Genomic DNA, 23,403 nt, shown 5'->3' with positions numbered 1-23,403 from the left:
CTCTAACAATACTCCTTTGCAATGCGTTTGCGGACCACCATCAGCCGATCATTGCTCGTTTTTTAACGACCGTGCCAAAAGTAAAATATTGCATACAAATAACTGATAATAAAATTTTACTTTGGCAACTCTGATAAAATGCAACAGCGCACTGATTTTATGTATACATACTATAGTATAGAGAAATATTAGTTTCTTTATTCAGCCAAATGCTAAATAACATAAGAATATTCGTAGTATAAAATATAAAAGTTGTATTGCCCCTCTTCATTTACTTTCATTTTAAATTAAATTCACTTCGATAATTCTTTCCGACACAATTCCTCTTTAGTACTTTGGCATATGATCCTCCGTGGGTGCTCCATGGAGTACTACAGTGAAAGTACTTTGGAAAGTACTCTCACGTATGTACTCTATGGAATACTCACAAACAAATCGAGAGTGGGATCACCTACTCCTCTCCTAGGACATCGCAATGTTAATTGGAGCACATTTTTTGTATGAATACAGATTAGATTTGGAGCAGTCCTATACTCCCGAAGGATTATTCCTTACATTATTTATAGAGTACTCGCGTTTTTTGAAGGGTTACATTATTTATAGAGTGCTCGCGTTTTTTGAAGGGTGTCTGTCATAAATTACGATACGTTACTGAACGTACCTCATAATACCAATATTGTCATACGTACGATCAGTCACGTAATCTTTATTCGTACGATTGCCGTTTCGATCGCGGAAAACGTAATTCGGGCCCAGAAAGGTGTTCTACGCAGAATTACCGTTGGAATCAGCATAAAAATCTCTATAAAGTCCGATTTTCTGCACTTGTTCCAATTAAATACATTAATTTCAAATTATTCAGAGAATTACAAAACAAAATACGGGAAAATTTTAGAATAGCACCCCCCGAGTTCGGGGTTAAACTTGGTATCAAATGAAAGAAGGAGTTCTCCCGATCACAAATATATATAACTTAAAGTGCGCAGACTTATAGTTTACGAGTTATTTGATGTAAAGTTTGCCAATTTAGCAAATTTCTATAGCACTCTCACTTGCAATTTACACATCTTTCAAAACCTTTATGAACATAAATATCTATATAAATTGGCAACGATACACTTAAATTTCATTTTAGTATATTTCACATATAATTCTTGCATTGTTTTTACTCAATATAAAAGTTTTTATTAAATCAATCGCGCTAGCAACATTCACATTTATGTATATATATATTTTATTGATGACATTACAAAGCTGTGCTGCCACATCTAAAAAACGGAACAAGTCCAGAATCGAAAAATAACTTATAAAAATATCTTTCATCTGATGTATATATATCTTTAACTTTTCTAGTCTTTATTTACCAAAAATTTGAAAAAGCTCTTTTTTGCATTCGTGAACGAGCTGATATTACCTTATAACTCTTATGTTTACTGTTATGTTAGCCGATCCAACACCGGCTGCGCCATGCACAGTAATTCTGCGTAGAACACCTTTCCGCGTAGGCGGCCTTCGGCCGCGCTTATTTAAAATAACCCTGGGCTACGCCATGCAAAGTCCGGGTGTGTGGTATAACCGTGGCTACCGCCACGGTGATGTCCTTCCGCATAGTAGTAAAAATATATATTTTCCTTTTTCTTTATTAACTGAAAGGTGGCACGTTAATATTTATATTTGTTTTTTCTTTGTTGATGTGGCAGCACAGCTTTGTAATGTCATCGATAAAATATATACATACATAAATGTGAATGTTGCTACAAAAGCGCGATTTATTTAATAAAAACATTTAAATTAAGTAAAAACAATGAAAGAATTATATGTGAAATATACTAAAATTAAATTTAAGTGTATCGTTGCCAATTTATATAGATATTTATGAGCATAAAGGTTTTTAAAGATGTGTAAATTGCAAGTGAGAGTGCTATAGAAATTTGCTAAATTTGCAAACTTTAACATCAAATAACTCGTAAACTATAAGTTATATATATTTGTGATCGGGAGAACTCCCTCTTTCATTTGATACCAAGTCTAACCCCGAACTCGGGGGGTGCTAAACTAAATCGCTGCCTAAAAAGATATTGTTGCGGAGCTGGCAACACTATTCACCACCTTCATTTGTTTTCGTTTGTTTAATTGCAACAACGAAAAAAGCGACAATAGTACCGACGTGTTTTCCGCGAATAACTTTTAAACGAGATAAAAAATATAGTTTCTGCTTTCGGATTCTGAATCTTGACGCAAATACGCGTCTTTCGGTACAGCTATCGACATGTAGTGCAGGACATAAGTTGAAATTTTACTAAATTTGGAAATTAAGAAGCTTATGTTTCATAAACTAAGAGTTTCCTAGATTTGCGGATGATAATTTTGTGATTTTTAGGACCCCTACAAATCAACAAAAGTTTGAAAATCGTGGCACCTTTTCAAAATATTCCCCAAAAAAGAAATTATGGATGATAAGTTTTGCGTACAAGCAAGAACGTAATAGGTTTACACATGTACGTCCATAGCGGAACGATACAAGGTGGCAACATGGTGGCATACCTACAAACATAAATAAAAAATGTGTACGTCTTTTATTTATTTATTATTCATTCAGTCTAAAAAGTACAGGCTTTCTTAAGCATATATGACACTACTTTATTTTTGCTTGGAATCCAAGCTAAAAAAAACTGACGAAACTTTATCGGAACTTCAAAACACAAAAACAATTTCTATTATGAAAAAGCGAGACCAATATTCCCCCATAATTAGTGAGTTTGGCATGTTTTTGTTTATGTTTTACATTTTATTTTTTACATTAACATTTTTAACAATAAAAACATTGCAAATAACACGCGAAAATTATTTCGGTCTCTAATGGTTCACTTTTTTCACAAGAAAGTTGATTTTAATTGTGTTTTTATGCACCAAATTTTCAAACTAAAAACAAAATTTCCATTTGTCAGAAAAAAATAAAGAAAAAACGGCCGAATGTCAAAAAAGCCTATCGAAAAACAAACTGGTTCGTTTGTTTTTAATGAACTAGGTTGTATTTTTCTTGTATTTCGTTAATTTTTGTGAAATATAGTTTACACACTTACACCAGTACTGAAGCCGTATTAGGAGGGAGTGCGACAAAAAATTTAAGATAAAATACAAGAAAAAATACACGAAAATAAAGTAGTGTCATATAGGTATTACAGACTAGTTAAAAATAGAAGAGTTCAAGCTTAAACTTATATAAGCTATTATTAAAATTAAGAACACTGCTATATGGATTTGCTAGTTGTATAGTCTTGGATATAGGCTCATTCATAGCATAGTTCGTTCTATGAGTTGCTTCGATAAATAGTCTATTATTCCGTAGATAACGTGGAGGAACATACGGAATGAATAAGCTGGATACGTCGGAACAGTTGATGTTAGAGTTTATAACATTATAGGCAAACGTGAGTTCCAAAGACGTATGGAAGTAATGAAGAACTGGCGATCAGATATTAGCATACGATGTCTGAAGTGGGTAAGGAGAACAGATCTAGACGACTGGAGAAAATTTAGCCTCCGATACAAATAGTCAGGTTCCTTCATATATATTAATTTATGTAGCGTAGTGAGCGTTTTAAGTTTAATAAGGTTATCGAAAGAAATGTATAGCAACCTGTAAGCATGATGAGAGACGTGGTCAAGTCTTTTCAACCCATAGACGTATCTAGCAATGTTGTTATAAACAACATTAAGTTTCCTATTACATACATAGTCACAATTAGAGTAAACCTCACAACCATAAAGCAGCGTAGGTATTAAGTACGCTTTTGCTATTAGTAGACGAATATGTAACGGAGTAAAATATTGCGTAAGCCAGAGTGTACGAAGCATTCCATACACTTTTCCCACTGTGCGGAAGATGTGATCTTTCCATGTCAAGGTTTTGTTAAAAACTACACCTAGATTTTTTGCCGTGTCAACGTATTCTATAATAGTGTTGTCTAAAATTAAATTTTCCATTCCACTTTTATCTAGTGACCTTCTATGAATGACTATACATTTCGACTTCTTAGGGTTAAGACATAAGCCGTTCATAGAAGCCCACGTACCAATTTGAAATAAATCGTAATTTAAGTTATTAATACATGAACTGGTACGATCACTAGGACAGCACATATACAATTGTACGTCGTCAGCATAAATGTGAATATTACAATACTTGAGAACAAATCGTTTATATACAAAACAAATAACAGGGAACCAAGGATTGAGCCTTGTGGGACTCCTCTTAAAACACTGACGAAGTCAGACTTTCTCCTACCAACACTTACTGCCTGGGTTCGGTCGGCCAAATACGATCTGATTAGGGCTGTTGCACAGTTGGAGAAATTAAATAGGTTGTCCAGCTTCTTGCAGAGAACGGTGTGGTCGACCGAGTCAAACGCTTTTGAATGGTCGAGAAGAGTCAGGAAAGCAGTAAAATTTTTGTCAACTTGTTCTCGAATATCCTCTATCACCGATAGGAGCGCCGTTTTACAGCTACGATTTGACCTGAATCCAGACTGGGAATCTGTGAGAAGGTTATTATCCTGCACATAAGTATTTATCTGGCAGTGCAAAATTCGTTCGACGACCTTGGAAAGGAAAGGCAGAATAGCTATAGGTCTATACTCCTTGTTTTGCTTGGGGATTGGGATTACCTTAGCAACTTTCCAACATTTGGGAAATACGCAGGACGTCAGCACAGAGTTAACCAAGTAGGTTAAGTGAGGAAGGATTTTAGGAAGAATTATTTTTAAAAATTTCGGACATATACCATCGAACCCCATAGCATTAGACTTTACTGAAATAATGGCTTGAACGACATCACAATCATCGACACTAGCAAACTCAAGAGGACCAAAATCAACATTAGCGCGAATACAATAATTGTCAGCACATATATTGTCAGTTGAGATTGGCAGATTTACAAAATTTATATTTATCTCGTTAATGTCTACATCAGGGAGGACAGAAATATCGCATTTGGATTTTCCGATACCAATATGTTTAATCGACTTCCAGGTTTCCTTCGAACTCAAAGCAGCACTAAACTTGTTATTATAAAATTTCTGCTTTGCTGACCTAATGGCTTTGTTTGCAGTGATCCTAGCTGCTTTGAAGCAGTTGTGAGCCTCCAGGGTTTTGTATCTTTTCCATCGTGAGTAAGCAAGGTTACGCTGCTGAATTAAGTGTTTTAGATTGTCACAAAACCAAGGGGTATTATTGTGTGTAGCAGCCTTGAACTTCACTGGCACATGGTTGTCAAAAAGCCTAATAATATGGTTCTGTAGGGAAGATGCCTGATCATCGACCGATGTCAGCGTACGAATCAAGCTCCATTCGACCGACTCCACCGCTGCATTAAGGGAACTGTAATCTTTGCTTCTAAAATCACGATACGTAAAGGAACATTGGATGTGTGACGTTTGAAAGTTGTAACTAAGAAATATCAGATCGTGTTTTGAAAAGCAAGATGCCGACAATTGATCGTAGTGGAGCAAAAAATAAATCCAGCAAAGAAGAATTTGAGTCAGTAAAGTGTGTAAGTGAAGTTAAATTGGTGGGAAAAAGTCCAAGAGAATCCATACTTAGCTTTAGAGTTGAGTCGACAAGAAGGTTGGAGTTGAAATCCCCAGCGATGATTATATTATCATAGCTTATAAGTAGATGCTCGAGAAATTCAATAAAGCCAGAGAAGTCAACTCCACGATTAGGTCTGTATGCACAGCCGATAAGAAGCCTTTCATTATTTACAGAGAACACGTCTACGAACACATATTCGACAGAATCACTTGGACTAGCACTGCAGCAAAGTTTACAGGATAAACTACTTTTGACATATATACCAACACCACCACCATGACCACGTCTATCAGCCCTGGAAAGTTGATATCCATTTAGTTGCACCAAATCATTTTTGTGACATGAAGAAAACCAGGTTTCGGAAATACATATAACATCTATATCAGAACCCTCAGATATGAATCTCAATTCATCCAGCTTTTTATATAGGCTTTGCGCATTGAGATGGATGATTTTAAGCCCTTTAGTACGTTTGCTGATTACGCCCAACAGTGTATGTAAGCAGTCTTTGGAACTAGACAACCTATAGTCTAGGACCATCACTATCTATGGGATATAAAGAATGCTCTGCGATGCGTAACAATAAAGACAACATAAATGATTGTTTACAAGTATGATAGGGAGAGATAAAGACGGAAACGAAGAGGCTCAAGAACTTAAGTAATATACCATACATAGAAATTAATTTATTGTGTTACGTGTAATAAATCCAACCATTGCAAAAGACTTCGAGACGATGAAATCAATGTGACTTGAAAAGGAAAGTTTAGGGTCAAAAAAATTTCATGACAGCGATTCAGAGATCTGTCATTTAGTCTATAATTAAAATATGTTGCGGTTGTCTTTTTAGAATATGAAATAACACAACATTTGTTTGTGTTTAGGAGCAAGTTATTGTTTGAGCACCATTCGGCAAAAGAATTGAGATCGGATTGTAAGTCTAAGTGGTCGGAAGTATCACGGACTCTTAGAAAAAGCTTGACGTCGTCTGTAAAAATTTGACATTTAGCGAACTTGAATTGATGAGGCAGATCATTGATAAAAATTAGGAATAGTAGAGGACCGCAATGGGTACACTGAGCGATTCCTGACCAGGCGTTGATAAGCAAGGATGACCTATCGGCTCCAATTGACACATATAGCATCCTGTTTTCCAAAAAACTTGAGAAGAATTTTAACAGGTTACCATTGATACCGTACATCGCCAGCTTGTGTAGCATTATAGAATGATCGAACTTGTCAAACGCTTTATAGAAGTCCGTATAAATAACATCAAGTTGCTCTTGGCTCCCAAAAGCACCGACAACTTGATTGGTGAGTAAAGCTAAATTGGTGGAGGTGGACCTTCCAGGAAAGGATCCATGCTGGCACTCAACTATAGCATTACCGATGTAATCGAATAGTTTACCATGCAATATATGATCGAATAATTTTGCCAGAGTACTTTGCTTAACAATCGGTCTGTAGTTGCATATATCATTGCGGCTACCAGATTTATATACGGGATTTATGGAGAATAATTTCCATGAGTCCCATTGCACAGGCATTCTCGATAGAGAAGCGCCAGAGGCTCTGCAATGGTGTTCGAACATATTTTAAAGAATAACGGAGAAAATCCCTCTTTTAAACGAATTAAAATTGTCATGTAAAGAGGAATAGGGTACTATTCTTCATAAATTTCCAACAGAATTTCGTATTGTTTTGCTTTTTCGTCAGGATTACAATATGCTTCCAGCTTTCCCTGCAAAAGTTGTTGGATTACGTGTTCCATTTTCTTCATATTGGAGTACTCTAATACGCCAATTACACGGCTCAAGTATCCTTGTGCCAACTACCAATTTGCACAAGGATTTGCCCGGTGTGTGCACTGGTTGCGCTATTTGCGCAGAGAACTGCGCTAAAATCAAAACGATTTTGATATTTACGCATGTCTGCAAATATTGCACATGCTTTTTTCTTCGTGTGTGGTGAATCTTACACAGTTTACCTGTGGTTTCTGATAATATAACATCAGTAATTATTGCTTAAAAATGTTAATATCGAAGGCGTAAGGACCATCTCTAGCTTGTAACAGGAATTCACACAAATTCAATAATACATAATAATTGTTTATCAATTAGAACACATGTTTCATTTGTTGCGCTAGTTGAAAAATGAATATTGCGCAGGGCTGCAATGAGTTGAGCTGGTCTTGCAACTAAAATATAAAAATTATAAATACAATGGAAAATAAACGCTTCTGGTGCGAGTTTTTCGACGTATACTGTGAATTACCAGCACTGTGGAAAATAAATAGTGTTTTTTTTTATACAATTAGCGCCTTTTTTATACAATTAAAAACATGTTTCATTTGTTGCGCTACATTAAAAATGAATATTGCGCAATGTTTTTGAGCCGTGTATGTCAAAATTTTCATTTGCACAAATTCCGTCGTTTTATATTTGCGCATGGCTTTTGTGTCATGTATGGGCCGTTTAACAATACTCCTATAACCGCACTGCGTTACCCGCCTTTACGCACTAAACACACCCCTGAGTGCAATTGGCATTGCTGTTCAGCAACAGCAAATTGCATTCAGCGATGTAAGATGATGGCCGCTGAGCGTGGGTGAAAAACGAACCCGAGCGATTTCGTGTTTAGACATTGAAGTAACCGGCCAACGCATCAGCACGAGCAAGTTTTTAAAATCGAAAACCTGAAAGTAATAAAATAAAACTAAGTGGTGGATGAGTGTTGTGAACTGTAAATTAAAAGGCTAAGTAACTAAGTTGAAAAATAAAAGACTAACTATATTTTATTGCTTGAACATAAAGAAACGAAACACAGAAAATTGTAAATGAAACGATAAGCGAATTTATTGTACAAATCAACAAAAACTAAAGTAACACTTAAATAAAGACTAACTTAAAAACTGAACTAAGTGTACTAAATTGGAAATAAGAAAAAGGTAAAAGGTTTGTGTGTGCAAGTGAGCTGCATACCCACAAGCGTGAGTATAGACCCAGCAAAAATGGTTGGCGATCACAAACCAACCTTAAATGGCGACCGTGAGCCAAAGGCCTGCAAATGCGGCGAGTGGCCATTCAAGCCTCCCAACAGGAGCACTAATTGAGGTGGGAAAAAACAAACCTACAAAAAATTGCAAAAATCGAAGAAAAATAGAATATTATAAAAATTACAACAAATACACATATACACAAAAATCAAAACGAAAAACTTAAATCTTAAAAATTTATAATCGTAACAACTTAAAATCCAAAAATTTAATTAAAAATGAATGAAGTTTCTTTTTCCTAAAGAATTAAAATTTAGTTTAGAAAAAAAAAATTTTTTTAAATCTACAAAAAAAAAATATAAAAATGCAAAAATCTTACAAAAAAAATTTAAAAACTAAAAACTACACAAAAAAACATGTTCTTTAAAAACAAAAACTATAAAATCTACAAAAAATATACAAAAATTTAGAAAAACCCTACAAATATGGGGAAAATTACAAAAAAAAAATCAAAAACATTTAAAAATTACAAAAAAATTATAAAATTCAAAAAAACCATTACAAAAAAATTACAAAATATTTAAAAAAGTCTATAAATACAACACTATGATATACAAAACTTATTAAAACATAAACATTTTCAACAAGAAAAACCTACATTAAAAATTAAAATTTTCAAGGATCATATATATGGCAGTGGTGGTGGTTTCTTTGGCCGTGGCTAGTGCAGAAAAATTAGAAGAAATAAAAGCATTTAACAGAAAAATATAATAAAAAGACTTAATAAAGTACGGAAATAAATAGAAAAGGATACACTGTAATAAAATATCAAACTAATCGGCAGCAGAAGTAATACAAAAACTGTAATTTTGAACGGTAAAAATCAAAGCTGAAACTGTACCAAAATAACTAGTGGAAAAAAAACGGCACTAACCACGCCACCACAATAACGGAAAACCACCGTACACCAAAGGAAAACCGAATAGCGGAAGACGAGTGAAGCCATCGACAACGGAAACTGCAGCAGCAGAACATCAGATGCAGTAGCAGAACTCAAAGCGCAGCAACAGAGCATCAAGCGCCAAACCAAACAAAGCAGAAGTCGGTATGACAGTGTGCAAAAATCATTTTATATTCATATACATAAAGATTTATATAAAATTACATTTTTCATACGTTTCATAAATATTAAAATTAAAACAGTTATATTACATATTACATATATTTTCTCACTTTTCTACTTTCACAATTATTACAAAATACTTTACATTATATATATATAAAACTGTTTTTTATCACTTTACCGAAAGCGTTAAATAACCCAATTACATATACATATATGTGTGAACTTACGGATAGGCACAGTGGGACAGAAATGGAAAAACACCGAACAATTTTTGAGTTTTCTTAAACCAGTTCAACTGGTAAATTTTCTGAAAAAAATTAAAAGCAGTTGCCATCTTCAAAAATAAATTAAATAATTTTTGTAAATTTTTCGGTTTTAGTCCCACTCTGCCCTACAGTGGGCTCCATCAAAGAGGGAAAAAATAAGATGATTAATATTTTGTCACATAAAGCGGTGGTTCCGTAACTAACCAAAAAGATTTTTTTTGCGTAAACAGTGGTTCCGTGAGCAACCAACGAAAATTTTTTTGTTAATCCCGGTGCGTCCGATGATATTCATATTACAAATTTGAAAAGATGCGGTGCGCCCGTATCTATAAAAATAAAACCATACAATTTTAGCAAAGCGGTGCGTCCGTTATCAACAGCCAATTCCTTTTACCAAAATAAAATATTTTCCTTTGAAATCAATTTAAACTAGATTACTTCAATATACATTCAATTTATCATTAAATATTCAGTCTTTCATTAAATTGCCGGATAATTCTTTCAATTTCACATCAACATTCAATTCAATTTCAATTTCTGTTAAATTCTCGTAAGCAATTTCTACAAATTCGACTTTAATCACTTTAAATATTTCTTCTTTTTTCCTACTACATATGTTTCTTAGAAACAAAAAAGTAGTTCCCAGAATTTCAGAGCAAGTCTCAGATTCCGAAAATTTAGATTCTAATTCCAAAAATTCAGATTCCAATTCCAAAAATTTTAATTCCGATAGTTCCCATTCCGAAAATCTTGACTTTAAAAGCCAAGTTTCCGAAGGCTCAACCATATATTCGCCCAGTACAATCAAAAACCTTGTTGTTAGACTTTCTTTGCTCGGAGAATTTCACGGATTTGAGGAATTGCCCGAAACACATATTTCAAATCCTCCTAATTCCGATACAAATATGGCGACTCCTGAGGAAAAAAGATCGTTTATCAGCATGTGTGCTGGTATTATGCGTGAAAATTATAGCGGTGAGCCCCTGGGTCTTGAATCTGTCATTAATAAAATTGAGTTAATCGAAGAATTTGTCGACGAAAATTTAACTGGCACTTGTATTTCATATATTAAATCCAAAATCGATGGTAAAGCTCGAGAAGCGATACCAACTCAAATACTTTCAGTTAATGATATAAAAATAGCACTACGTAACCGTATAAAACCCGAAAACTCCAAAGTTGTGGCCGGAAAAATTGCGGCTTTGCAAGTTAATAATAATAATTACACCGATTTTGCAAAACGCGTCGAGGAATTGTCTGATTCTTTGGAGCGTTCCCTCATTATCGAAGGGATTACCCAGGCCAAAGCCCATGAAATGGCCATCGAGCAAACAGCTAACGTTTGCCGATTGAACGCAAAAACCAGTTTAGTCAAATCAATCCTCGCTTCAACCAATTTTTCTGTTTCCAAAGACGTAGTAGCTAAACTGAGTCTAGAGCAATCAAATGAAATAAAAGAACGTCAAGTTTTAGCATTTAGGGCGCGGAACAATAACAATATTAGAAATTTTCAAAGTAATAACCGAGATCGAAACTTCCAAAATCAAAGACGTAACTTTAACAATTATAGACAAAATAGACCATCTTTTAGTAACAGTAACTATGACAACAACTTCAATCGCGGCAATCAAAGGCAAAATTTCCGTTCCGGCGGCGAAAATCGGAATCAGCCTAATAATAATAATAACAGCAGCAATAGTCGTACTAGCAATAATAACGGTTCTAACACTTCCAATAATAGAGGTAGAAATGCAAGTGTCCGGACTTTAAACAGGGAAGCCCCTCAGGAGCGAACACTGAGGGAGGACGAGACAAATTACTAACTGATTCAGCTCACAGAGTTTCTTCTAAAAACGTCTATTGTCTTAACTTAAATTATTCCGATTTTATACAAATAAATATTACTGGCTCTAACAAATTTTGCACATTTCTAGTCGATACACAAGCGGACATTTCGTTAATTAAAATTGCTTCTCTTAATAAAAATTGTTCAATTAATAACAATGATACAATTAATATTACTGGAGTAACTACAGATACAGTTTCTACATTAGGTACTTTTACAACTAACTTACACTTTTCAAATTTTTGTATCAAACATACGTTGCACGTGGTAGACAATGATTTCAACATTCCATCAGATGGAATACTTGGTAAGGATTTCCTAAAAATAAATAAATGCGATATCAGCTATGCAACAAATTGCATTTCCTTCTGGATAGGCAATGAAAAGATCGCACTTCCCATCCTTCACGGAATGGAAAGCGATACATTTGTTATACCACCTCGTTGCGAAGTTTATAGAATTTTCGCCTTGGAAAAAGACTCAGAACCACTTTTCGTGGATTCTCAAGAGATTTCTGACTGTGTTTTCACAGCGAAATGTATAGTTGGTACTAGAAATCCGATCATTAAAGTAATAAACACCACAAATAGCGTAAAATACGTAAATAACTGTAACATTAAAACAGAAAAACTTTCTAATTATCACGTTTATAAAATCAATAACCCAGTAAAACAAGATAGTCGTATCAAATAACTTAAAAGCATTTTAGAAAAACAAATACCTAATTATGCTGAAAATAAGCTTATTAACTTATGTTTACAATATCCCGATATTTTTGCGCTAGACAATGATAAAATAACAATAAACAATTTTTATGAACAAAAACTAAGACTAAACGATACGACGCCAGTATACATTAAAAATTATCGCCTACCGTATTCTCAACGCGAAGAAATAAATAAACAGGTTAATAAATTATTGGAAAACGATCTGATCGAAAATAGTTGCTCGAATTATAACAGTCCCTTAATTTTGGTACCGAAAAAAGACCTAAATGGCCAAAAATCGTATAGAATGTGCGTTGACTTTAGGGCTGTAAATAAAAAGTTAATTGATGATAAATTTCCTTTGGCACGTGTAGACGATATTTTGGATAACCTTGGCCGTGCGAAATTCTTTTCTACTTTAGATCTTTTCATCTCGGGTTTTCACCAAATTCCACTTCACAAAGATTCAAGAGACATAACATCTTTTAGTACTGACCGCGGAGCTTTTCGATGGAAGGTGTTACCATTTGGTCTAAACGTGGCTCCAAATTAATTTTCAAGAATGATGTCAATTGCATTTTCTGGTATTTCACCCAACCAAGCCTTTTGTATGTAGACGATATAATAGTAATTGGATGTAGCGGCCAAGTCATAGTGTACCTATACCAAGTGTGTTCACTAAGCGATAAACGTCAAAACTACAAACAGCCTCACTCACCTGATGGAAATCTCAGGTCTAGAGTCGCATTTTTGGTCTCAACGACAACATTTTTGACTACCAATCGTATGGACTTTTTCAATTTTTCAATCATTCGGAGCATTCGGTAATGGTATCCATTTTGAATTCGCTGTCATTCCGAATCCAGCGAGTGCCTGTCAGAATGCTTGACAGATAAGTCAACACACTTGTACTTGTACACTATGGGCCAAGTAACCGGCCAACTCATCAGCACGCGCAAGTTATTAAAATCGAAAAACTGAAAGTAATTAAATAAAACTAAGTGGTGGATGAGTGTTGTGAAATGTAAATTAAATAGCTAAGTAACTAAGTTGAAAAATAAAAGACTAACTATATTTTATTGCTTGAACATAAAGAAACGAAACACAGAAGATTGTAAATGAAACGATAAGCGAATTTATTGTACAAATCAACAAAAACTAAAGTTACACTTAAATAAAGACTAACTTAAAAACTGAACTAAGTGTACTAAATTGCAAATAAGAAAAATGTTTGGGTGTGCAAGTGGGCTGCATACCCACAAGCGTGAGTATAATCCCAGCGAAAATGGTTGGCGACCACAAGCCAACCTTACAACTCCTTTGCAATGCGTTTGCGGACCACCATCAGCCGATCATTGCTCGTTTTTTAACGACCGTGATCACAACACGATGACGATCGAACAGAGTTGCCAAAAGTAAAATATCTGTAAATATGCGCGACGTTGTCCGTGTCAGTCTTGTAGTTCAGTCGTATATTTGGCGGAGTGTTTATAATGTGTAACATTTCAAGTGAGAAACGCTTAGAATAAGTTGCTTCTTGCTGTAAGATGGATGCTTTAGCGAAATTGGGAGAGTGTCCGCTAGATACACAGTGTGCCAATAGCGCAGTTTTATGTGTAAAAGAATTTTGGCATTGTTTGGTGTCTGATTTGTGCTGTGCCAATCGCGTTTTTAATTTTGATTTGGTTGTACCAACGTATACCTTGTTGCACAGCTCTTTCTGGTTTCCATTACATGGGATTTTATAAATGACATTACTTTTGTCCATTGTCAGAAGGAGATGGCAAACTTAAAAAGAAACCAACGACATAGATGAATGGATTTGCAACTCTTTGTTTCGAGAGAGCGCTGTCAAAATGCACATTTTTTATAACATTTATCAATGATGCCACTCCAAACAAAAATGAATAGATCTGAAAATGGGAATTTTTGACATATATTTCGGCGATTATAGGTTCAATCATTTAATAAAATGATAGTCGTAAAATATTTATTTCCTTAAAGTTATTTTACAATAATACGACTAGTTAGAGTTAAATATAAACAAATCTAAGTAAAATTTACATTTCGATTAAATTAATTAGTCAAATATTGTAACGCATTTAACTCGCAGTGAAAACCATATATTCTTTTGAAATTTCAGTAAATCGGACCTATGATATAATAGTTAACATTATTTAATGGATAAGGCTTATCCTACATGTCTGGCGTTCCAGGTTCTGTGATCAAAATGGACTGGTTGCATCGGGAGTTCATATTTACAAAACTTATTTTTAGTGATAACTTTTGATTGGGAAATAATATTTACCCTCCGCCTTCGAACTAATAATACTTGCACTAAAACAAGTATTTTTATCCCTTTTCCCATAATTTTTGAACGCTGTTCTACAGTTATGGGTCAAACTAAAGTTTAACAAAATTTTTGACACGTTTTTCGTTTTGGCTGGCACATTTTTTGTTCTGGCACCCGCTTCAGCTGGCGCGAGGGATTTATCTGTGATTGTTGCCAGCAACAACTAGAAGATAAATCCCTCGTGAGAGCGAAAGTATGAGAGCGTAAGCAAAAGATTCGTATCAATCTAATCTATGCCAACGAATTTACAACATTTTCTTACTACTTACAAATTCTGCTAAGTTTTATGTTTTCATTCCATTCCATTCGTCTAACACCAACACGCTAATTTTGGCAATGTGAACAAACCCTACAAGAAACGCTGATAGTTTTACTAATATACTCACACTTGTAATTGACAATACTGACCCTGCGATGACGTAAACCAGGCATGCTTAACCAACGAAACGATATCATTTCGTTACGATAATCAACGTTAATAAAGGAAACGAAGTCATTTCGTTTCGTTTATTAACGTTACCCTGCAAAAACGCTCCACGTCATTTTACTAGTCATTTTACGGTCATTGTGACTTTCTGCAGCGGTTATATTCATAGTCACGTTTGCATGGGCGTGATGAACTTTTGTGACCAAATTTTCCGTTTCGTTCCTATTAATGTGATCGTGCATTCCGCTCCCACTTATAGGATGTGAGCATAGCACTGTGCTGCTCACACACGTCACAATGCTCGCCAAATGGCGGTCATTTTTCCGTCATTTCACTCTACATTTTTGAGCCATTTGACAATCAATTTTACTGCGGTTTTACCATTTATATAACCGCCATATAACGTGAATTTTACCTGCAGATTTACTTTACCTGGAGCAGCCATATGAATAAAATATGAACCAAAAAAATTGAATTTTCAATATTTATTATTTTCAATATTATTATATATGTACATGAAATTGGAACTTATATTAATCCAGTTCATATAAAACAGAAGAACTTTAATAATAAATAAACTCGCTTAATTGGTTTTTGTTTTCCAATCTCTTCTAATCGAGCAAAAAAATAATATTAAGCTTTAGAAAAAACTCCAATTATTTGAATAATATACTACTTAAAGCTTAGTAGAAATTCAGATCAAGAATATTCAAAGGTGTCGTGGATCAGATTGCTGTCGTAATTGATGAACTTAAAAATGTACGACTAGTAATTGGGTCAGACTTATTATTGTTCTAAATCTAACCATTCAAGCAATAATTCTACAACCCTTAGCAGGAGTATTGATTGGTTTCAAATCTAATTCCGACAGCAATCGTATCACATCCCTTATTATATATGTACGTGATATTGCAACTTAAATTAATACTGTTGATATAAAGAAAAGTAAATACTTTAATAATAAATAAACTCTCTCAATTGGTTTTTGTTTTCCAATTGAAATATTTTCCTGTGCAAGCACATCGCTAACCTGTGTTGGCAAAAGATATGATTATACTGTCTTCGATAGATAGTCGGACGAGCCGTTACTCGGCGAAGTAGAGATGATCGTTGTGTCGGTGGCAGCTGTTACAACAGCAGTTTCTAACTTTACACCATCCGTACAGTGTGATGAATGCTTCACTGCCTTTTCCAATTGCTTGGCGCCAGCAATTTTTGCTGTTTGTAAAGCTTTAGCTGTAATGCAAATATATAGATGGGTTAAAGTGGTTTTCGTATGTTGGTCAACAACTCACCCTATACCATCATCACGGCCTTCTCATCGATTTTGAATATGTGTACTGTTTCAGTATTCAGACCCAGTTCGTTTGGTGCAATATTTTCGATTTGATGAATGTGTATACTATCCGTTAGGCAGACAATTAAGTGCGTTCGATTCATTTATATACTGTGGGTATTTGAGCCGTAGACGCAATGGCAGATATTTTGATTCTTTTTGAAGTGTAACATTTGTAAACAGTTGGGTTTCTCTGCTGTCACTATCACCACTAGAGAGCTATTGAAGAAACGCTCGACCAAGATAATATGTTGCGATTTACGCGCATAGATTTCTTCCACATATTTACCATCCAATACCGAAATGGAACTGTAGATGAAGAAACATTTTATAAAATTTAATAAAATCAAAAAATGATAGTTGTGCTAAAATGGGGTAACGTATTGTATGTTAAAGTATAGCGAAGTCTCAGCGGCTTTGTCCTGGTCAAAATTGAGTTTGAATAGGTTTTATTCTTCATTCATAGAAACATGTACGAAGGTACCTGGTAAGATAATAAAAATCCTCAACGCTTTTTTTGCAATAACTTAAAAAACTCATATTCAAACTTCTGCTTAACTTCTACATATCAATAGCTACCTTTACCACAAGTAGTCACTATTGCTTCTACGCCTATGCTATTGTTTCCTACATCGATGAGCTTTGTAATAAAAACAAAAAAAAACAGCTATCTCCCCAATCTCTCCAGTTTTGTCGCCTCGCGAAACCTGATATTGTCACCAACCAAATCATTGGTGACCTTATTTAAAACATGGCCGCGCCAAATGTCGACCATATGACATTACCCAGAGCTGTAACAAACATTTAATATAATTCGATAAATCGGCAGTACTTGGGGTAAATATAAATAGACGTTTGCATGGTACGCGTCTCCGATATGGTCGCCAAGCCTAAAGGTTACTCACTGGAAGAAAATACAGGCCTGCCAAAATGCTGCCCCCAAAACCGCTACGGGCTGCCTTCTTATGTCCTCGGAACACCACCTGCACAATGAAGCGAGAAAACTCCCAATAAGGGAAAGAAATGAAATGCTAACCAAACAGTTTCTGTAGAATACCCAGAAACCTGGACATCCCAACAGACATCTGATTGTTGATCCAACACCACTTAGGACCTTAAAGAGTAATCTCCGTAAGCATTATGAGGAAACACGACACCTGAGAACTCAGCCGTATGAAGCAAAAAAACAAGCAGGTCCATGGTGAACTCCACAAACAGGCGTCGTACCTTTATGCTAGGAATTGCCCGGTGAAGTACTCAAAGAACAGTACCCAAAACTTGCGGAAGAGGACCGCATACTCCCCAGGGAAAAGCGAGTCACTCTAGCTCAACTTCGTTCTGAATACTGTAACAGGTTAAACTCTTACCTATCCAGAATCAACCCCGACATACAAAATGTATGCCCCGCTTGCAATGTGTCCCCACATGACACCATCCATCTCTTTAATTGTAATGTGGAACCAACGCCTCTAACACCCCTTTCCTTATGGTCCACCCCTGTTGAAACGGCAAGTTTCCTTGGACTCCCGTTAGAGGATATTGATGACAATTTGTGATCGGTCGCGGCTATTAGGTGGGCGACGCACTGCTACAACAACAGCAACCATCTCGGGAACGATTAATATCATCACTTTAAACCTCGTAAGCCATCCCGCCCCACCCCCTATTTACACGAGGAACTTGGGGTCGCCATTACACATTACACTGAACGAGGCCACGGCGACGTTACTGATCAGTTTAACGCCTTACAGGTAGTTGGCAAAAGAAACGGCATATACGACCAGAAGGCACTCGAAGACGATGCCTCAAAACTACAACCAAAAGCAATAATTATCATTTCACTGACACAAATTTTATAGTTTTTTCTTCCGGAGTTGGACACAATCTTTTCATAATATTACTTAACAATTTAAGATTATACATTCTTTTCAATTTGTATTTTGACTTACCAGCAACAACAGAATCATGTTTAATTGTACGCCGCACAATCATTATAGCATCATGTAACGAAGCTCAGTTTCTTCCAAAAATTGTTCGGCACCGCCACGTAAAATCAATGTATATGTTCTATCATTAACGCAACCTTTAAATAATTATAAACTATAAAAATCAAATTAATGTCAAACCCACTATCAAACCTTGGAAAATGTTGAAATGTTCACCACCAACTTGACGTTCTTCAAAGTAATCACATTGACCCAAATCACTTGAATTAATATCATTAGCTTCAGTCATAACAGCACCACCACAAGCTTTCATTGTACGTTTCAAATCTTCTTCTGGTACACCAAAAGAACATTTCACGATCTGCAAAATACTGTGTACCAACATCACCAATTGGTAGTTTAGAAAAAACAACATTGGCGCCTTACTTACCTAGTTTATTGTACAGGAGACGCCATTCAGCATTAACAATTTTCTGATACTCTTGGACATTGGAGGACATTGCTGTGGCAGAGCATTTTTCCAATAAAGCACTTTGGTGTTCCTTTGATTGGCGCTTCGACATGTACAGCCATGTCATATTTTGGTCATGCATAATTATAATGCTTTACGTATAGCTTTAATGATGATACGTGCATGCACGCCTTCCTCAAAATTTGGTTTAACTTGTTTTAAGATTTCACCTGCTTAAAGTACTACTCAAGTGATGCCGTCGCCGACCTGATAAGAGAAACATTTTTGTTCTACACATTCTAATATAACAAAAAACTTACCTCAGCATCTTGAGATTTGGCGATGTCGATTAGAGTTTTACGGCTGGATGCACAATATCCAATAGTTTCATAATTGTTGCCCCATCATTTGAAATTGTGGCCTTACCACTGGAATCAACAATATGCTTGTCCATACTACGTGAACCCAATGTAGTGCGTACAGCGTCCACAATTGAATGCGAGGCATTGATGTTGGATATGACTTGAGGTTTACCTTGAGAGCTATCGGTACCCAAACATTTTTTACACAAATACTCATGTACCCAATACAAGTTCAGGACGTTCATATTTATCGACACGCTGTCCGGTGTGGCCCAAATGTTGGAAATATGCAGTTGGCACTGTTGAGAAAAAATATTGATCAATGAACACAACTAAAAGTGAAAGATTTTTTTTTTACCATCTGTTGTTACTTTACACATTAGACATTGGAAACGACGACCAGCATCTACAAGTTGCATATGAGCCTTGCAACGATTACATCTAATTGCACCCAATTCACCAAAATTTACAATGGGTGGCCCATATTCACCCTCAACAGTGCGTGCCATTGGTGAGACGGCAAGTGTACTGGACAAAGCTGTTGTTTTTAAGAAATCAGCTGTTGCAGGTATGCAATACAAAGACGACCTGCAAAGAAGAAAGATCAATGTAATTGCCAAACAAAACATTAATTTCGATTATCGATACCTAAGGTAACGTGGCGAGGAGTTACCCTGATCTTCTACCACATATTTTGTGGTCACCAATGGTGGTAATAAACCCTGTTCATTAGTAATAAAAGCACCACCAGCGTTTTTTTGATTTTCAATGATAACGTTCATCGGATTTGGTATCTGATCGGGATCTAAACGGCGTTGGGCTTGATCATACTGTTGCGGCTGTTGATATTTACCAGTAACAGGTGCAGGTGGTTGCTAAAGAAAATAACACAAAAATAATAATCAGCAAATTTGTAAATTATTAGTTGTATTAGCATACATTATAACTGGGACGTCCGGACGTGTCCGGGTATTGGGGGTTGACCCGGCTTGGGTGGTTGACTGAGCATTGGCGTCTGTCCAGGTTGTGTTGGTGACATCATAAAAGCCATCAATAACAAGTGCGAAGAATATATCCGCGGCATACCTGCCGACCAAAATGATTCAAGGGGTTGTGATTGCCAACCTCACCTACCCGTGGCGAATCCTGTACCTAACAATTTGGTGTGAACAATTGGTGCCAGTTAACCCTCTGAAATAATCGGCGCAATTGTACGCCATTGTGTTGGCATTAATTTGGCAAAATAAAAACCTTTTCATCCTCCTCCCGTGACCATTCTGTCTTCTTTATGCTAGGATCAAGCCATTCGTACCAGCGTGCCTTACATTGCTTGGCAGATTTGCGGTGCAGCAGTGATGCAATACGTGACCACTGGTTTTTGCCATATTTCATTACAGCTGCTTTGAGGATTTCATCCTGAAAGTTATCAATTTAGTTAATAAACGGCCAAGAGTAACCAGTCGCGTCAAATGCTTACCTCAGTGTTTCTCCACACACCACCTTTTATCATAATTCGTGGCATGGTGCTATATAATTGTGAATTCTTTCGATGAGCACAAAAATCAAATCAAAAATGTTTGTCGAAATAAACAGCAAAAATCATTGTATATTAAAGACTGGGAAAATTTTAGAATAGCACCCCCCGAGTTCGGGGTAAAACTTGGTATCAAATGAAAGAGTTCTCCCGATCACAAATATATATATTTTAAAGTGCGCAAACTTATAATTTAAAAGTTATTTGTTGTTAAAGTTTGCAAATTTAGCAAATTTCTATAGCACTTTAAATTACAATTTACACATCTTTCAAAACCTTAATCCACATACATATCTATATAAATTAGCAACGATAAACTTAAATTGCATTTTTGTATATTTCACATTTCATTTTTGCATTGTTTTTACTTATTATAAATGTTTTTATTAAATCAATCGCGCTTTTGTAGCAACATGCACATATATATATATATATATATATATTTTATTGATGACATTACAAAGCTGTGCTCTGCCACATATATATACGTATACACATATAAAATTTGTATAGAAATTTGCAAACTTTAACACCAAATAACTTTTAAGTTATAAGTTTGCGCACTTTCAAATATATATATTTGTGATCTGGAGAACTCCCTCTTAAGTTTAAATCTTTCCGGAGATATTACACTTAAAACTCTGAAAATTGAAAAAATTTTCCACCACCAAATGTTTTGCTGTCTCTGCTGAATTATAAATGGCGGATTTTTTTGCACGCAAAAATGACGTATTTTGCTATCCCTATAAAAATAATAGGTGCGAGAGAGCACGATACATTGTGGGAAAGCTAAATTTGTCAACATGCTATTTCATTTGGAGAATTTTTCATTCCAAATCGTCACCCCTGTCAAAAATTCGTGTGGCTGTGTGCGTTTTTGGTCACACGATTTTTGCAGGGTAAGATCGTCAAATTAACGAAATGATTTCGTTTCGTTTTCTGCCATATCAAAACGAAATCAAATCGTTTATGTTGATTATTAATTTCAAACTATGCTGGCAAAGCTGATTGATGGCGGAGTCATTAAAGGTGAAAGCATTATCCAAGCTGATTGCAACTTTTCTCATGAATTTTGACAGTACGAACACTTCTCAGAGTATTTTTGACATTACCACCAACGAATTACACAAACAAATTACATAGAGTTTGTGTGTGTATGTGCGCTCGTTGTTGCCACCTTACGGCTTCACCATGGCTATAGCATTGCCAGCACAATTCAAACATAAAGTATCACGTTTTCGTTAACGTTTTTAACGTTAACGAAAGCTTTTCGTTTCGGTTAAAAACGAGATACAATTTATCTTGATAATTTCTTTATCGATAATATTTCGAAGTGTTTCAACGGAAACGGTGGAAATTTTTTGATAAACGATTAGCTTAACGTTAAGGTGCATCCCTGACGTAAACATTGATACTCAAATTTATGTATGTTCCTTTGTTCGCTCACGCATGTCCGCATGTACCCAACGACAGCCTATAATCATGAAAAAGAACTCAAACTGGGAAAGCTTCGGACACCTGGTACAGAACAAAAGAACATACAGCAGATACCATTATGCATGTGAGACAGATACATAATTCTCAACGGAATTTTATGAATGCGAGAACAGTTTATCCGATTTAATCATGTTGTCACTACCCAGCAAAAATGTGCCCGTAAATTGACTAGGAAAATGACTAACAGCTGTGTCGATGGAACACGTAAATCGCTAAGTAGCATTTGTACAGGGCAGCAGTAACATTTGTGACCAGTCCATTCCGTCGTACCTATTTATGTGATTGTCCATACTGCTCACACATATACGGTTTTAGGTTATCGAAAAGTAAACAAACTATAGTGCTGTACTGTTCTTACATTCACGTTCTGGCAATCATTTTTTGAGTTATATACCTGTAACTTTACGAGTATTTTTACGTTAATATGACCGTCTTTTTACTAGTGTTATGACCGTTTTTTTACTTGGATTATACTGCTATATAAATAAAATATTTCTTTAATTCAAATCTATTAACATTTCTTTTATTAAACATTTTTACAATATATTACATTATTTATAATAGTTGTAAATTATTAACTATAAGTCTTAAGGAATAGTTTTTCAGTCTTGTTGGTGACCCATAAATACAAATTTTATTGTATGCGATTGTATGCAAACAAAGTTAAGGGAAATTTAAATAAATTAATTAATGATATAGAAAACAAAAGAGAAGAACTAATAAAACTATTGGTTGCAGTAAACCATCAAATCGCGAGTAGGCAATTCACAATTTGAGTAAGTTGACTTGTAATTCGCCAATTTTAATGCTATACCTTTTTTATTTTAGTTCAGAAAGCTGCAATTGAGGTTCGAAAGTTACAATTTAAGTTCAAAAATTTTAATTCAAGTTCAGAAAATTTAAATTCAAACTCAAAATTTCTATTTGTAGTTCAGAAAATTAAAATGGAAGTTCAGAATTTCTGT

The 23,403-nt window shown here is 35.2% G+C and overlaps 2 protein-coding genes across 11 annotated transcripts in view; one reads left to right on the top strand and one right to left on the bottom strand.

Annotated features, from left to right (window-relative positions):
- The first annotated feature begins 773 nt into the window (after positions 1–773).
- Positions 774–23,403, top strand: part of LOC137244030 (protein transport protein Sec24C-like) — a 41,587-nt gene continuing 18,957 nt past the window's right edge. The window contains exons 1-2 of one of the 3 annotated variants that reach the window (XR_010950765.1): positions 774–809; positions 8,406–9,692. Coding sequence is in view for 1 of the 3 variants with exons in the window: in XM_067772468.1 (XP_067628569.1) it covers positions 3,449–3,502 (54 nt within the window). In the remaining 2 variants the exon portion in view is untranslated. Of the gene's footprint in view, positions 810–3,433; positions 3,503–8,189; positions 9,693–23,403 lie in introns of those variants that run through there. The other 2 variants (XM_067772468.1, XR_010950763.1) reach the window with 2 other exon arrangements.
- On the bottom strand, positions 15,985–21,659 carry LOC137244028 (protein transport protein Sec24C-like). 8 transcript variants are annotated; one of them, XR_010950755.1, is made up of 12 exons: positions 21,573–21,658; positions 20,885–20,950; positions 20,659–20,823; positions 20,347–20,598; positions 20,056–20,282; positions 19,779–19,995; positions 19,366–19,706; positions 19,025–19,312; positions 18,787–18,965; positions 18,598–18,731; positions 16,608–16,957; positions 15,992–16,548 (listed from the first exon to the last, which is right to left on the bottom strand). XR_010950755.1 is itself a non-coding variant. In XM_067772461.1 (6 exons), the coding sequence occupies exons 2-6, from the start codon at positions 20,927–20,929 to the stop codon at positions 19,621–19,623; spliced, it is 735 nt and encodes a 244-aa protein (XP_067628562.1). In that variant the 5' UTR covers positions 20,930–20,950; positions 21,573–21,659; the 3' UTR covers positions 19,490–19,620. The 8 variants fall into 8 exon arrangements, 2 of the variants coding, with proteins under 2 accessions (XP_067628562.1, XP_067628561.1); XR_010950756.1 differs by having other exon boundaries at positions 20,347–20,559; XR_010950751.1 differs by lacking the exon at positions 20,347–20,598 and having other exon boundaries at positions 15,985–16,548; positions 18,787–18,955.

This window comes from Eurosta solidaginis, chromosome 3, assembly GCF_040869045.1.
Source record: "Eurosta solidaginis isolate ZX-2024a chromosome 3, ASM4086904v1, whole genome shotgun sequence".
NCBI lineage: Eukaryota > Metazoa > Arthropoda > Insecta > Diptera > Tephritidae > Eurosta > Eurosta solidaginis.
The sequence above is the reverse complement of the archived record's forward strand: the minus strand, read 5'-3'. Positions and strand labels throughout refer to the sequence as shown.

What these genes read in the sequence shown, in the direction of transcription:
- LOC137244028 (XM_067772460.1), bottom strand. Translation starts at nt 20,929, where the DNA reads ATGCCACGAATTATGATAAAAGGTGGTGTGTGGAGAAACACTGAG. An exon ending in CACGGGAGGAGGATGAAAAG is followed by an intron (nt 20,283 to 20,658) that starts GTTTTTATTTTG and finishes TATTTTCTTTAG; the next exon opens with CAACCACCTGCACCTGTTAC. An exon ending in GTGTAAAGTAACAACAGATG is followed by an intron (nt 19,707 to 19,765) that starts GTAAAAAAAAAA and finishes TTTTCTCAACAG; the next exon opens with TGCCAACTGCATATTTCCAA.